Below are 15,619 nucleotides of genomic sequence, written 5' to 3'. Positions count from 1 at the left end.
GAGCAGATTATAAAGCAGGGATTGGCAAACTTTTTCAGTAGGCTTTGTGGGCCACATATGCTCTCAAAGTATGTGTACATTCTGCTAACAAAATATACCAAATTGAACACTCATTAAAATGTATCTAGTCCTCTAAAGCAGACAATTGCATTAAAAAAAGACATGAGGCAGGACATTCACAGGCAATAGTATCAAAGCCTTGTATAAGAAAATGAAGGTGCATAATCACTCTAAAATATTACAGTATTGATATACTATAGATTCTCATGAAAAGACATAACTTCTTTTAAAAATGGATCACCTCTGTATAATGCTTAATAGCTTACCAAAGGCACTTTCAGATCACTTCATTAATTTCTCTTAAGTACCATCTGAAGTTAGATATTTTTACTCCCATTTTAGAGCAATGAAACTGAGGGAGACAAGTGACTTCAGGCCCCATGGTTAACATCTGGAGCCACGTGTAACTAACTGGTAGAAGTATATGTAAATATAAACGTCCTAATTTCAACATTTGATTCCATTTCCAGGGCTTCTGCCACTAAAGAAACATTTATGAACATTAAAATGAAATCACGAGCTAGAATTAGGAAATCAGAGCAGTATATGTCACCTTGTTTATATTCTTTGGGTTTGACTTCTCAACTCAGAATAAAATTTTCTTAAGTTTGTTTTTCCTGCTAAATTTTTTGTCAGCAGTAAGAAACTGGATTGTTCCAAGATACTACAACATGTTCTTTTAAACAGCACTAAAAATTAGTACTTGGGACACCTGGGTGGCTCAGTTGAGCGTCCTACTTTGGCTCAGGTCATGATCTCATGGTTCATGAGTTTGAGCCCCGCCTCGGGCTCACTGCTGTCAGCGCAGAGCCACCTTTGGATACTGCCCACCCCTTCTCCCCTCCCCCCTCCCCAACTTGCACCCCTGCATGTTCTCTCCCTCTCAAAATTAAATAATTTCAAAATTAAAAAAAAATACTGTAAGTCGTTACAACTGTTTCCCAGGACATTTAATAGCAATAACTACTGCTGAAATAAAACTATTACTAAGTATGATGAGGACAAAAAATATTTTTGAATGCTTATGTGTTTCAGGCAGTTTAAGTCCATCATCTGTATCGACTCATTTAATCTTCACAAGTCTGAGGCAAGGCATTAATAATTATTCCCCATTTTATTAAGAAGGAAAGTGAGGTGACTTTCCCATGATTACACTGTTAGTAAACTGCACAACTGCAATTCAAACTCAGGCAGTCTGGCTCCAGAAGCTGGGCTTTTTATTGCCATTCCCTGTTGCCTTTCTCACGCAACCTAGTTTGCAAAATGTACTTCTTTTACCTGGAATAGGACTACACTGACAATAAGGCAACCAGTTAATTTATTATGTTTGGAAGGCAGATCGAGTTTGTAGAAACTTACCATGTTTTTCACAGAATTGTTAAATGGTTTTTAATTCAAATATCAGAACTTCAAGGGCTTTTAAAATGAAATATCTGCGACATAATGCTTCAAGAAATAAGCACATTAAGTGTATACAATATGCTTATAATGACATTTTTATATTAGCATATACTTTAATTTTTTTAGAGATTATTATTTCCAATATTCTGACCTGCTTGAGAAGCTGCCTGCATTGCACCGGGCAATGCATTTGGTAGCAGACCTCCTGAGGGTAGAAGGCCACTCAGGTTTATTCCTGCAGGAGTTATGGCACCAGTGTTACAGCCCAGCATAGGGTTTGAACCACTCATCAAAGCCTGGGCTCCACTGTGGGAGAATAAGACAAAGCATTAAACTTGCACTACAAAAGAAAAACTCAACTACACAGTAATTCTTTGGATTAAAAAACAAACTACTAAACAAACACAAGTAGCTACTTCTGGTCTTAAACATCAGCTTTGGGGCTCAGTTTCATTTTTATGGTAGACAGTGACAGTAAGATTATCTAAAAACTAAGCACCGTATATTTACCAAGGTTTAAGATATAATTTGGAAGAGTAAAACATTAATTAAAGGATTAAAAGGTGGTAACACTGAGAATAAACAGGACAATCTATGCTGCGGTCAATACGAAGTAGTATCATGTTAGTGCACTAATACATGCATTACCTAAAATAAAAACATTCTTGTTGAGATAGCTTCTACTCAAATCTAAACTGTTTTTCAGTTACAGATATATGCAATTTGTTATTAATTTCACAAGAATTTATTTAGATCAGTGACAGTATCTTTAAAAAAAAATTCAGAGCATCAGTGCAAACTTACCAAACAGAGCCCACTACATTGATGAAGTTAAGTCCAGCAGAGTTTGCCATGACCTGGGTGGCCGTGGTTCCTGTAGTTATGGATGTTACCATGGTGGAAAGAGGAATGGTCGTTACAGGCATTGCCTGGCTCAGAGACCTTTGCTGCTGAGCAAACTGAGTTAACAAAGTGGGCTGAGGGGTGAAGCCTGAATCTTGGGGAGTAGGGGTGGCTGAAGGGGTAATAGGAGTTGAGCTCTGAGCATCAGGAGGGTGTGGGGTCGATGAAGGGGTTGGTGTAGGAGTAGATGGCTTAGGAGTTCCAGATCCTGCTCATTGAGAAAAATAAAAATTGCTAGTTTGTTATAAATGGCCAGTCCTTTTTTAAAATAAGGTTAATGGAATCTTACTTAGCACTGACAATTTGTTCCAGTTTTTTTTTAAGCAGTTAACTGCAAGTGTTAATTTCTACACATGATACATGAGTGTTGCTACACTCAATTACAATTAAGGATGCAGTATATCACCTAGCAATTCCATCAAAGATGCTATTACAGTAACAGTAAAAATATACATTTGTATTCTACCACAATACCCATTTGAAAGTTAATTTCCTACATGCTACCTTTGGCCTAAAAAGTTTAAGAGGAATTCAAATTATTTTTTGTTATTTACGATTTCACTAATTTAGAACTTCATTTTAAAAATATTGCTTATTTTCTGTAACAGTCTGAGATAAACTCTGAACATATTTAATAAATTACATATGGTTAACAATCATATTTGGCACCTAAATATACATGTTTAATTCCTAACACATCAAGTTTATCCTGACAAACAAATTTACAAAACACAGTTATAAAAGCAAATATTTGATAGATAATACTGCATCTTTAACAGTAACTGTGTACTTCTGTTTAAATGTAAGAATGTATAGAAAATCTGTTGTGAATGAAGTATGCACAGTTTATCAACTTTTTAAAAAAAAACAAAAACAAAAAACAAAAACCAAAAAAATAAAACCAAAAGCTCTTGAGGTGTTTTCTTTTTTAGCTTTCATGTCCTGCAGAAAGAAAGGAAAGAAATGTGAATGTCCAGAAGCTGTCACTCAACCCTTACTTAAAGTAACAACTGTGTGCAGTAGATTAACATAATCCATACCCACAACATAAGAAGTGTGAATAAGACTTCCAGGAAATTTATAAATTTTTCTTTGTGCAAAACAAGAAGGCAGAAAAATTACACCTTTTGAGCTATCAAGATGAAGATGTTTATATCTAAGGCGAAGACTACCCTATCACTGTGCAGTGTATTAAAACTTTCAGCACACTTTAGTTATCTACAAAAAAATCTAAAAAACTGGAATGCTTTTTTGCAAATTGGTACCTAAATATCTCAGAAATCTCTAATATGAAGAAATTCTCCCAACTGAATGCTAGAATTCTTGCATAATTCTTGATGTTAAAAAAAAAAGTATTCAGTAGTAAAAATTACATTTTAATATTTTCAGAATGCTTTATGATCATTACCACATTTTAGTAACTGATTACAATTTTTAAGAGTGTAGGAGTGTTTTTGAAAAATCGGTTTTCAGTTTATTTTATCACCACCTTGGAACTAGTTGGTTTTTTACATATACAAAGATAGGACTGCAGCAACAACTCTTATGACATTTTTTTCCATATCAGCTACATAGTTTACATAAAATGTAACATGATCCTAGGGTACACTGGAATAAAAAATATTTTGGAATCTTATTGCCACATTTAACAGATTTTTTTTAAGGAGATGTGTAGGTTGCAACTCTGTAAGGTATACACACAGTGCATACATAGATACAGAAAAACAAATACAATTACAATAAACACATAATACATACAATCAACGAGATCTGCCTGAAGCTTCTAAAAACTTATACATTTTGGGTACATAGTACATTCAGATTTCAGTATTTTACTGGTCAAAAAAAAATAACTTTTAAGAAACGCTAATGCAAAAAGCTAATGAAGTATTTAAGTTATAACTCACTTTGTGATGAACTGGCAGGTGACAAGGCAGCTGGAGAAAGCATGCTGACTTGATTGAGATCCACAGATGACTTCCGAGAAAGACTTGGTGGCTTGGAAGCAGGAGGAGGAGTTGGAGATTTAAGAAAGCTGCTGGCCTGTTGCGGTGTAAAATAGTTACCTAGAAGAATACAAAAGTTATTTTCCACACTTATAATTCAAAATTCTGTGCGTTATGTCAAAATATGAGTAAAGTTTAAAAAATAGATAATGACTCTATGACGTTTCTTACTCAAGATGAGAGAAAAGTAAAGAATGTGATACCTGAAGAACTACTTCCTGAGCTCGAGGGGAGTTTGATGGGTGGAGGTCGGTGTTTTACTCCCTTCCCCAAAACTGAAGACTGAACTGACACAGTCTCGGGCTGCTGAGAAACAGGGACATTAAATATACTTGTTAAAATTAAGTTCAAATCAGAAATTCATAAACTAATCCCACCACAGCTTCTAGATGAGAACACACAATTTAAAACTCTGCAAAGTACGCTTAGTGTTATAGGTTGGGTATTATAAGCATTACAAAAAAATATAATTTTGCATAAGGCTATCCATGAGATAAATTACAGTATACATACAGGATGAAGGAAAGATTTCTAAGTAGGTGGAGACAAAGACTTTGAGGGAGAAGGGCAGAAAGGTATACTGAAGGCAAAGCTTCCATTCTTAAATCTTTTTCAGGAAAATAATAATTGTTGAGGCCGGGTGATTAGTATATACAGGTGTTCATTATACTTTTCTCTCTACTTTTGTGTATATTTGAAAATTTCCATTATATAAAGTTACATAGTAAATAACACCCCCATCCCTCAAAAAATAGTCCTTAACATTTCTTATATTCCTTGATTAACGATTAGGCACAAAAAAGTAGCAGTGCAAAAAATTAGGTGCATAAAAGTAATCAAACACACTTCTGTTTCTTTCCCTGGAGAAAGCTGACTTAAGCTGGCTGAGCCACTGGAACTGTGTGACATTTTGACTGGACATTTGGCTTCATTCTGGACCAACTCCTGGTACTGATTGACTACCCTGGAATATCAGGAGTAAACAAGTAAGGATTAGTTAACTGTTTTAAACATAAATTTACAGGCAATAAATAATAACTACTAATAAAAGAATTTCCATCAAAATTAACACAAAAACCTCAAATTAGACAATTTAACTGTGTGCCAGAAGTATATTCTTTTAATCTTTTCAATGACAAGCTAATGCTCAAAACATTTTGCTAATTAACAATTGAAACATAAACATACACATCTTCCTTTTAATACAGATATTGCACAGATTACTTAACCAATAAGCAGACAAAGAAATTACCCATTACCTTTTACCCACATTCTGATTAAAGTACTATTTTAGGAATTGTCTTCCTTAGCTACCACAGATATGTATTTACTTATTTAAAATAAACTATATTTTAAACATTATTCTTTTAAACATTAATTAAACAAAATCCTTTTTTTCCTAATTCTATAAAAAAAATCCTAGTAATAGCTAAGGTATAACAAAAAAGTTGTGACTCCTAGCGGAGTACTCCCTTATCCTATAAAAATGAAGTTTTTCATATCCATCCAGATTAAAGATAAAGACACAAATCAAGTATTTTTACCTCTCAGCATCAGTCTTTGATCCAATAATAAACCTGAAATGTTTAAGAAAGAGAAAAGTATTAGGTTAAGAGTAGTGTTAAAGAGCCCTGGGATTACTTTTGAAGGCTTCCATATTTTAGTGATTGTAGTTTTATAAAAGGAGTCAAATCTACTGAGATACTCCAAAAAAAAAAAATATTTTTAAATACATTTAAACTTATGAAGCAATGACCAAGTTTTGCATGCATTATAAAATAATCCTGTGAATAATTTGGTTGATTTAATTTAAGGGAGATGTAGTTTTGCACAAAACTTATGTGTCAAAACAAAATCTGGGCTGAAAGTTACCAAATACTATACATCCTTGCAAGTGTCTGCCCTACAGTACAATTCACTGGACTGCTGTGTGCAAGGCCTTTGGCCTTCCTCTCACTTTAACCTTTGATTTTCGTCATTATTAATGTCTACAGAGCAGATCTTAGAAGAGATTTTAGACAAGGAAGGTAGTTTATTGCCAATTCAATAAAATGTCTTTACCAAATCCTTTTAAAAAATTTGACATTTATATGATTTCTTAACAGATTAAAGTAGTGAGTTTGTTTATTTTTTAATTACCAATTTGAATGGTCATCTGTGGAGGAGCTGAAATATAAAATGTAAAAAAAAGAAAAAACTTGGTTAATGCAGCTCAAACTTTAATTTCATAGTTATTAACTCAAGTAATTTATGAATATGGAGGAATGACTGGAAGTAATAAATCATGCAGCATTTTTGCAGCAACTCCCTGACATAAAGGCAAAAAATTCAATTCTTGTTAGATTTAATCAGTTGGGTTTTGAACTGATTTTTTTTTAATTGAAAAAAAGAGTATCTATTATTTTCTTGTGTTTGAGAAAAGTTAATAATTTAAAATGACCAATGTGTCTTTAAGGGGAAGATTTTTTAAAATACAGGTAATCAAAACATGTGACCTTTCTACATAGTATTCAACGAAAGAAACTGCTAATGTGAAAAATTACCTAACGATTCCGTAGCAAACTATTTCTTCCCATTGACTTTTATTTAGATACTGGTGAGGTTGTTCTTTATAATTCATCTTTCTGTTATAGTTTCAATTAGTATCTTGTGTTAAAAGCAAAGACTTTATAAACAATTTAACATAGGCCTGGCCCCTGCTTTTTTTCCTGTTGAGCTCCTCTTCTTTGTAGTTTCTTCTATTTGAAACAGTATCAACTTCATTGAAAAACTAACAAACTAACAATAAAAACAAAAGTAACTACTATTAGCTTGTACTAAATATATGTAGCCCGTAAGTTTTGGAAAATCAAATATATATATGTACATGTATGTATAGACACATAAACACTAGATATATACATCAAATTAATATAAATATATAGAGATTTCTAGAGCCAATAACTACACTAAGCGCAGAGTCTTTGTCCTTACATGCAGTACCACAATACCAAGTATCTTTAATAGCTTCATCATTTATAGTGAACTTGCTTCCTACTTAAACAAACTACTTCTTGGAAAAACTTCATGCTCCCAGGAAGAAGTCATAATGAGTAAGAGGGGTATCAATGGCATACCGTTCAAAGCAAGTATGAAAATATTTATACCACAGATTTTTAAAAATATATCATTATTATTTTAAATAACTCTTGGACAACATGGTAACTGTAATTTAGGTTTACTTATGTCCACTCACAAATCTAACTGGAGTACTTAACTAACAAATGAATCCTCAAAGGGAAACTTTTATTCATTAATGGTTCATCAGTAGTTGCTGAATAAATTCTGATGCCTAATTTTGTCAATTACATGTATTTAACAGAACTCACTGGGATGGAGACATCTGGCTGTCATTTTCTTCATCTTCTTTACATGGCTGTATTTTGCCATAGTAAAGTGGATCACCAAGTGACTGCAAAATGGTCAGCTTTGTTTTCTGATACTGATTACCAGCTTCACATTCAAATACATAATCATCTTTTACATCCTGAAAAAGACAGAACACCCCAGATAAGCACCTTCTTCAGTAAATACATAATCAAAATTAACAAAATAAACGACATATTAACTTGTATTGGGCAATAAGAAGACACAGCATTTTGGTTATAGACCTATTTAACACTTCTGAGAGAATAAAGACTAGGACTCTTTTTTACATAGCACTTTAAGAATGAAGAGTTCCAAATAGTTAACCAAGCCCAAGTGAAATATGAGAGAATTTCATATGGACATATGAATGCAAATACTAAATACTAAAAAGATAAAACTTCATTATGCAACCAAAAGAGAAGTAAAAATGCAGTATTACATTAAAATTGCCCTTTATAATGGAAACCATACTTTATGAAAAACAAAACACCTGTTTTTTCCTTTAATTCACTAAACCCCCAATACGTCCTTTAAATTAAAAAAAAAAAATCCTGGGCACTTCATGTTTAATAAATTCAGATCCCAGATTAGAAACTGCTTTATTAGAAAGGAGACTGCTGTAGTGATTACTTACATGGGCTGGCCAGACTGTTGGTTGTGAGTCATCGGATTTGATGGACTTTTCCACTTTAGCGTATTTCTCCACCTAAACAATCAAATCAATAGACAGCAGATGTAATGGAATCAGTATTGTGATGAAAAGAGAAAAACCTAAGTAACTCAACAATATAATTTCAAGCACAAAAATTCCTGACTCGCTAATGTCACCAACTATTTATGCTTGGTTCAAAACTCTCCTGATTCGTTAAGCTTGACCAACTGGTTTTAAAAACAAAACAAAATCAGAATCTCTTTTGTCATTAAATAGGTGTAACAAACACAGCTGCTTTTTTGGACAGTGCCTCTTCTTTTTATTCCATAAATTGGTATCACAGTCATCCTTTAGCAAAGTTGGAATGTCAGAGAGATCAGGACCAGGATCTTTTCCTTTGCTGGACTTGAAGGAAACAGGAGTTGTCATGTAACAGTGGGGACAACACTGGAGGAAGACTAGGGAAGTTATGTATTAAAGTTGGTAAGATTTTTGTGAACCTTTTCCATTTTCTAGTAAGATAATGACCGTATACTCTGTATTATCTCCTACTACTCTGTGTGAATCAAATATACTCATTTTACTGGCAACCATGATCTTAAGAGTAAATCAGACTCCCCTGGGAACTTGGTAAAATTTCAGATTTCCATGTCCTTCCCCTGAAGACCTGACTCCCCTGGAAAGTCTGAAGTGGAGCCTGAAATCTATATTTCACTGGTATTCTAGATGAGTCTTCTGATGGATTCCGACTGAAAAGCTTTGTATTAGGGTTTTGTTACTCAAAGTAGGCTGTGGACCCCAGTTATCATGCAACTTGGGAGCCTGGCAAAACTGCAGCATCTCAGGCGCTAGCCCATACCTGCTGAATTAAAATCTGCATTTTAACAAGCAAGCCAGGTGACTAGGATGTATATTAAAGTTTGAGAAGCACTGCTTTAGATATCCAATCTACCCTTCAAAGCTAAATTCCACCTTTTGGGATTTACACTAACATCTCTTCTCAAGCAGCATTCCGTCAGAAAACACAGAAGTTATCAAAAAATAACGTGGCTTATTCCCTTGAGTTGTATAGTGCAATTCTGATGGTTTTGGCTTTGTGTTTTCCACAAATTTTTCTTCTAATCTAAAAAATATAACAATAGTACATGTGCCAGCCTATGAAGGATACAGAAAAAAAATAAACACCTATTAAAATAACTAACCAATTGTGGAACCAGAAAAGACCCTGAATAGCCAAAGCAACCTTGAAAAAGCAAACCAAAGCAGGAGGCATCACAATCTTGGGCTTCAAACTGTATTAAGAAGCTGTAATCATCAAGACAGTATGGTACTGACCCAAGAACAGACATTCAGATCAATGGAACAGAATAGAGAACCCAGATATGGACCCACAAACACATGGCCAACTAATCTTTGACAAAGCAGGAAAGAATATCCAATGGAATAAAGACAGTCTCTTGAGCAAGTGGTGCTGGGAAAACTGGACAGCAACATGCAGAAGAATGAACCTGGACCACTTTCTTACACCGTACACAAAAATAAACTCAAAATGGATGAAAAACCTAATTGTAAGACAAGAAGCCATCAGAATTCTTGAGGAGAAAGCAGGCAAAAACCTCTTTCATCGTGGCCACAGCAACTTCTTACTCAACACGTCTCCGGAGGCAAGGGAAACAAAAACAAAAGTGAACTACTGGGACCTCATCAAAATAAAAAGCTTCTGCACAGCCAAGGAAACAATCAGCAAAATTAAAAGGCAACCGATAGCATGAGAGAAGATATTTGCAAACGACATTATCAGATAAAGGGTTAGTACCCAAAATCTATAAAGAACTTATGAAACTCAACCCCCAAAAAACAAATAATCCAGTGAAGAAATGGGCAAAAGACATGAACAGACACTTCTCCTAAGAAGACATCCAGATGGCCAATTGACACATGAAAAAATGCTCAACATCACTCACCATCAGGGAAATATAAATCAAAACCACAATGAAATACCACCTCACACCTGTCAGAATGGCTAACATTAACTCAGACAACAACAGACGTTGGCGAGGATGTGAAGAGAATCTCTTTTGCATTGTTGGTGGGAATGCTAGCTGGTGCAGCCACCATGGAAAACAGTATAGAGGTTCCTCAAAAAATTAAAAATAGAACTACCCTACAATCCAGCAATTGCACTACTAGGTATTTATCCAAGGGATACAGGTATGCTGTTTTGAAGGGACACATGCACCCCAATGTGTATAGCAGCACTATCAACAATAGTCAAACTATGGAAAGAGCCCAAATGTCCATCGATGGATGACTGAATAAAGAAAATGTGGTATATATACACAATGGAGTATTACTCAGCAAACAAAAAAAAAAATGAAATCTTGCCATTTGCAACTATGTGGACGGAACTAGAGGGTATTATGCTAAGCAGTATTAGAGAAAGACAAATATCATATGACTTCACTCATACGAGGACTTTAAAGACACAGAACAGATGAACACAAGGGAAAGGAAGCAAAATATAAAAACAGGGAGAGGAATGACACATAAGACACTCTTAAATATAGAGAACAAACACAGGATTACTGGAGGGATTGTGGGAGGGGGGATGGGCTAAATGGGTAAGGGGCATTAAGGAATCTACCCCTGAAATCACTGTTACACTATATGCTAACTTGGATGTAAGTTTAAAAAATAAAATTCAATTAAAAAAATAAAAATAAAAAATAAAAAAAAATAACTAACCAATTGTAAAATTGAGTGAATAACAAAAAGTAACACAGGAGAAATAGGAAAGTGAAAAATATGAGACCAGTCATCAAAAGATCTTTTCCATGTTTTTTACCATTAATAGTTCATGGTTATTATGGATCAGTAGAGAACACCATCCAAAGTTCCTAATTTGACCACTTCTCCAATATTAATTTTTAAATTTAACCAATTTGAGAAAAGGAGCATTATCAGGAAATTATAATGAAGTATTATGAAAAAAGACATATTAAATGCATATTATTGCACTTTTCCCATGGTTCAAAATTCTTTGGTTTTTATTTATTTATTTATTTTTAAAAAATTTTTTTTTCAACGTTTTTATTTATTTTTGGGACAGAGACAGAGCATGAACGGGGGAGGGGCAGAGAGAGAAGGAGACAGAATCAGAAACAGGCTCCAGGCTCTGAGCCATCAGCCCAGAGCCTGACGCGGGGCTCGAACTCACGGACCGCAAGATCGTGACCTGGCTGAAGTCGGACGCTTAACCGACTGCGCCACCCAGGCGCCCCAACAATTCTTTGGTTTTTAAACACAGGCCTTCTACAGCAATACACAGAACGTATTAAGGGGCTACATTCTTACACGTTAATGTGAAATATTCTAAAATATTCTAAAAATGAGCAATTGGTTAAAAAATCATTATTTTGTTTTTAAAACAAGTAAGAGTCTTTGTTTTTCCAAAGTATCAGTTGCTATTAAACTTAAGAATCTTGTATGAAAATAAATGCAATTCATGAACTGACTTACATCCACTTCGGAAGGTATGGCCAAATTACAGGGACTCCGTTTCCACATATCTACACACTGAAAAATTAAAAACAGTATTAAAATGCTGAAAAATTCAAAATGAGCAAGGTTTTTGAAATAATAAGCTTCATTTAAAAAACACACTTACATTTCCTGCTTTAGAAATCTTGAGGTCATAATGTTGACCTGCTTTTCTTTCCTTCCTTTTTTGTAAGAAATCAAGTAATTTTAGCTGAGGCGGAGGTGGACAATGAGAGAGATCCTGCTGCCGATTCAGAGACGACCTGGAATACCTCTTGAAACACCTGAAATATAAAGAGTTGAAAATAAAAGAAACTCAGAATAAATCTGGGTTTAAATCAGTAAGCATTAAAATATAATTAAATCACCACTATCACTTATCAAACAGAGTCCCAGGCACTGGCAAAATAAAAATGAACAAGACAAAATTCCTGCTACCATGGAGCTGATAGTCCAGAGGAAAAAGACATTCACAATTAAACAGATAATTTCAGAGAGCATTGGTCAGGAGGGGGGAAAAAAAAGAAAAAAAGAAGACGGGATACTGCAGTGAGTCAGTGATAGAGAGCAGAGCGCAGCAGCAGGTTAAGAGAAAGGAAGGACTAGACTCTTTGAAGAAATGATGTGTGAGCTGAGACATAAATGGCAAGAAAGAACCAGATACCGTAAGATCAGGGAATAAGTATTTGAAACAGAGAGAAAAATTAAAAAAAAAAAAAATTAAAAACTTTGTTTTAAAAACAGAAATAGGTATGATTAGAGCATGAGGGTACACATAATAGATGAGGTCAGAGAGTGAAGCAGGGGTCTTGCAGATCAATGGTAATGTGTTTAGATTTAATGTGAAGTACAATGGGACGCTTTTATGGAAATTTAAGTAAGTGGTGGCATAATCTGCTTTGAAGTTTTTAAAAGATTATTCCAATTTGCTTATGTGGCAAACGGACCAAAAGGGAGCAAAGGTGGTAACAGGAAGATCAAATAGAAATTTACTACAGAAGTCAAGATAATGCCGACTTTAAAATTTGGTAGTGGGGCATGGAGATTTGAAGATACAAGGAGACTTTAGAGAACTGCTGACAGATCTTATATAGACTTATTTTACTATTTCTGAAACTGTACCTTTTCCTTAGCATATATTGTTTACGTAGTAAACTAAGGAGTTTAGAAAATGGGTATGTTTTTGAACTCTTAAGATGACCCAAAATGGGCAACTCAAACAATTGTTAAGAGTACCTAATGATGAACCAATTATAACTGTGATCCAAGTTAATATGCATTCTTTTATTAAGTAGAAAAGATAGCTAAAACATGTAAAGAACAAATTACCACGTTATAAAAAGGTATTTAATCACAAACTGGTATTTTATCAGATATCAAAAATAAATTATGAATTGTTTCTTTAAAAGCAATATTAACAAAACAGGTTACTGGCAATTAGGAATAAAGAAATTATTCTGTTTATACTTGTGTCTTCTCAGCCTGTTTTTGGTAAAGACTCTAAACTTACAGGAAGCGTGTCCTTTCACAAAATGCAGAGAATGCATCACTCCCATATAAAGCAGACAATAGTTAAAAACAGTAATGCACAAAAAATGTAACTTAAGGCCATAAAAATCCTATTTAAAAAAAAGTCACAGTACTTATATATATACTTTAGAGAGAAAAGATACCATAAACAGCAAATTTTTTTTTTTAAATTAATGTATTTATTTTAATGTTTGTTTATTTTTGAAGGAGAGACAGACAGAGAGAGAGAGAGAGAGACAGGGTGTGAATGGGGGAGGAGCAGAGAGAGACACACACAGAATCCGAAGCAGGCTCAGGCTGTGAGCTGTCAGCACAGAGCCCAACACAGGGCTCAAACCCACGAGCCACGAGATTATGACCTGAATCGAAGTTGGACACTTAATTGACTGAGCCACCCAGGTGCCCCCATAAATAGCAAAATTTAAAGCTAATTGTCTAGGAGCATCTTTTGGTTTACCCATCTACAAAGGCAATTACCGTTTCATCGGGCGCGTGTTCATCTTTTGCTTGTTATAAAGCAGTCTATTTGCAGTACAGGTTACTGCTATAGAAGGATCAAGACACAGTGGTTCAGCTGTAGCTAGGATCAGTTGGCTCTCAAGCAAGAGTTTATCTTCCTAAAATGTATAACATATGTCAGTACCAGATTTAAGTTTTTCAAATCATACATATTTCTTAATCTAGAAATATTCCTTGGAACTCTATGTACTACCATAAAACACAGTATTTCACGTCACAACTTTGCAGACTTCAGAAACTTGACAGCATAATGAAATTATTAATGGAAATTCAGTAATTTGTAGTTTACAAAATGGTCAAGTTGTAAGAATGCCTATTCACTGATTCAATAAATATTTACTGAGCACCTACTATGTGTTAGCCTCTGTTCTAAGAGTTGAGGATCAAGTAGTGAACAGATAAAATCATCTGCTCCCACAAAGCTTACAAGATCACGATGAATCATAGAATTTTTAATAACCATCCTATTCAATACTCAGCTTAACTTCATTACAAGAATAAAAATGATTACACTAATACTGTGTAAACTCTATATTCCCAATTCCGAAAAGTATACAGGTGCTCTACAGGTTTTATTTACTGTTTTTTTTTTCTTTTTTTTGACTTCATCAGTGAAATGTTTTAACAGCAACAACTAAGTATTTTACAGTCAAATGAGTCAATTAATATTACTGCTGAATAAGGATTTTTGCAAAGAAAGAAACACTGCTTCTTTCAACAGTTCAACTTATTATGGACATTTTCAAATGTACACAAAAGGAGAAGTGTAATGACATCCATGTACCAACACTCAATTTCATTTAACAACCGCCCCTTAACTTCTTATGCTTTTCTTTTGCTGGAGTAATTTAAAATACATCTTTGATGTTGTATTGTTTCATCTCAAAATACTTCAGCATGCATTGCTAACTGATATGGACCTCTAACATCCAGTCTGGATTTAAATGTCCCATTACCTCAAGAGTGTATTTTTAGTTGGTTTGTTTGAATTTGAACTCAAACTCTACACTTTGTATTGGGTTTTTATCTTTTAAACATCTTACTTTGTTCTGTAATGATCACTTCTTCTCCCACGTTTTTCCCTTTTCTCATGTAATTGATTTGTTGGATTTGACCCAATTACTTCCTGGCTGACTATCTCCACACTGTGTCACTTAAGTTTCTCTTATTTCCCCAATTCCATACACTGTTAGATCTAGAAGCTGAATTTAATTCTGGTTCTATTTTTTTAGACAAGAATTCTTTATTGGTATTGTTATATACTTTCTCTTGCATCACACCAGGAGAAACACAATGACTGTCCCATTTTTACACCCATGGGGTCAGTCAGATCTCTGCATTATAAAATTTCCCATGAACCTATAATCTAATGGCTTTTATACCTAAGAGTTACACCTGTCTAGATTAAGACTTCCAAATTGATATTTTAAAAAGTCCATCATTTATTTCTTCTGTATCTATTAGCAGGAATTCTTTTTTTTCCTTTCTCTATTGAGGCTGTATATGTGCTACGTAGTTGGGAGTGTCAACCTTTCAATCGTGGTAAGATTACCCATCAAGCAGGAATGCTATGGAGCCTACACCAACATCTAACAGTTGA

The 15,619-nt window shown here is 34.3% G+C and overlaps 1 protein-coding gene across 1 annotated transcript in view; it reads right to left on the bottom strand.

Annotated features, from left to right (window-relative positions):
- The window catches only part of SUPT20H (SPT20 homolog, SAGA complex component), a 43,428-nt gene that overhangs the window by 11,133 nt on the left and 16,676 nt on the right, over positions 1 to 15,619 (bottom strand). The window contains exons 10-21 of the mRNA XM_086713309.1: positions 13,978 to 14,117; positions 12,098 to 12,254; positions 11,950 to 12,006; positions 8,413 to 8,484; positions 7,739 to 7,896; positions 6,510 to 6,536; positions 5,915 to 5,947; positions 5,217 to 5,334; positions 4,574 to 4,676; positions 4,272 to 4,430; positions 2,266 to 2,572; positions 1,613 to 1,767 (exon numbers count right to left, since the gene is read on the bottom strand). Of these exons, the coding sequence (XP_086569435.1) occupies positions 1,613 to 1,767; positions 2,266 to 2,572; positions 4,272 to 4,430; positions 4,574 to 4,676; positions 5,217 to 5,334; positions 5,915 to 5,947; positions 6,510 to 6,536; positions 7,739 to 7,896; positions 8,413 to 8,484; positions 11,950 to 12,006; positions 12,098 to 12,254; positions 13,978 to 14,117 (1,486 nt within the window). The remainder of the gene's footprint in view (positions 1 to 1,612; positions 1,768 to 2,265; positions 2,573 to 4,271; positions 4,431 to 4,573; positions 4,677 to 5,216; positions 5,335 to 5,914; positions 5,948 to 6,509; positions 6,537 to 7,738; positions 7,897 to 8,412; positions 8,485 to 11,949; positions 12,007 to 12,097; positions 12,255 to 13,977; positions 14,118 to 15,619) is intronic.

Source organism: Puma concolor, chromosome A1 (genome assembly GCF_028749965.1).
Source record: "Puma concolor isolate L17-30 chromosome A1, mPumCon1.1.hap2, whole genome shotgun sequence".
Taxonomy (NCBI): Eukaryota; Metazoa; Chordata; class Mammalia; order Carnivora; family Felidae; genus Puma; species Puma concolor.
The sequence above is the reverse complement of the archived record's forward strand: the minus strand, read 5'-3'. Positions and strand labels throughout refer to the sequence as shown.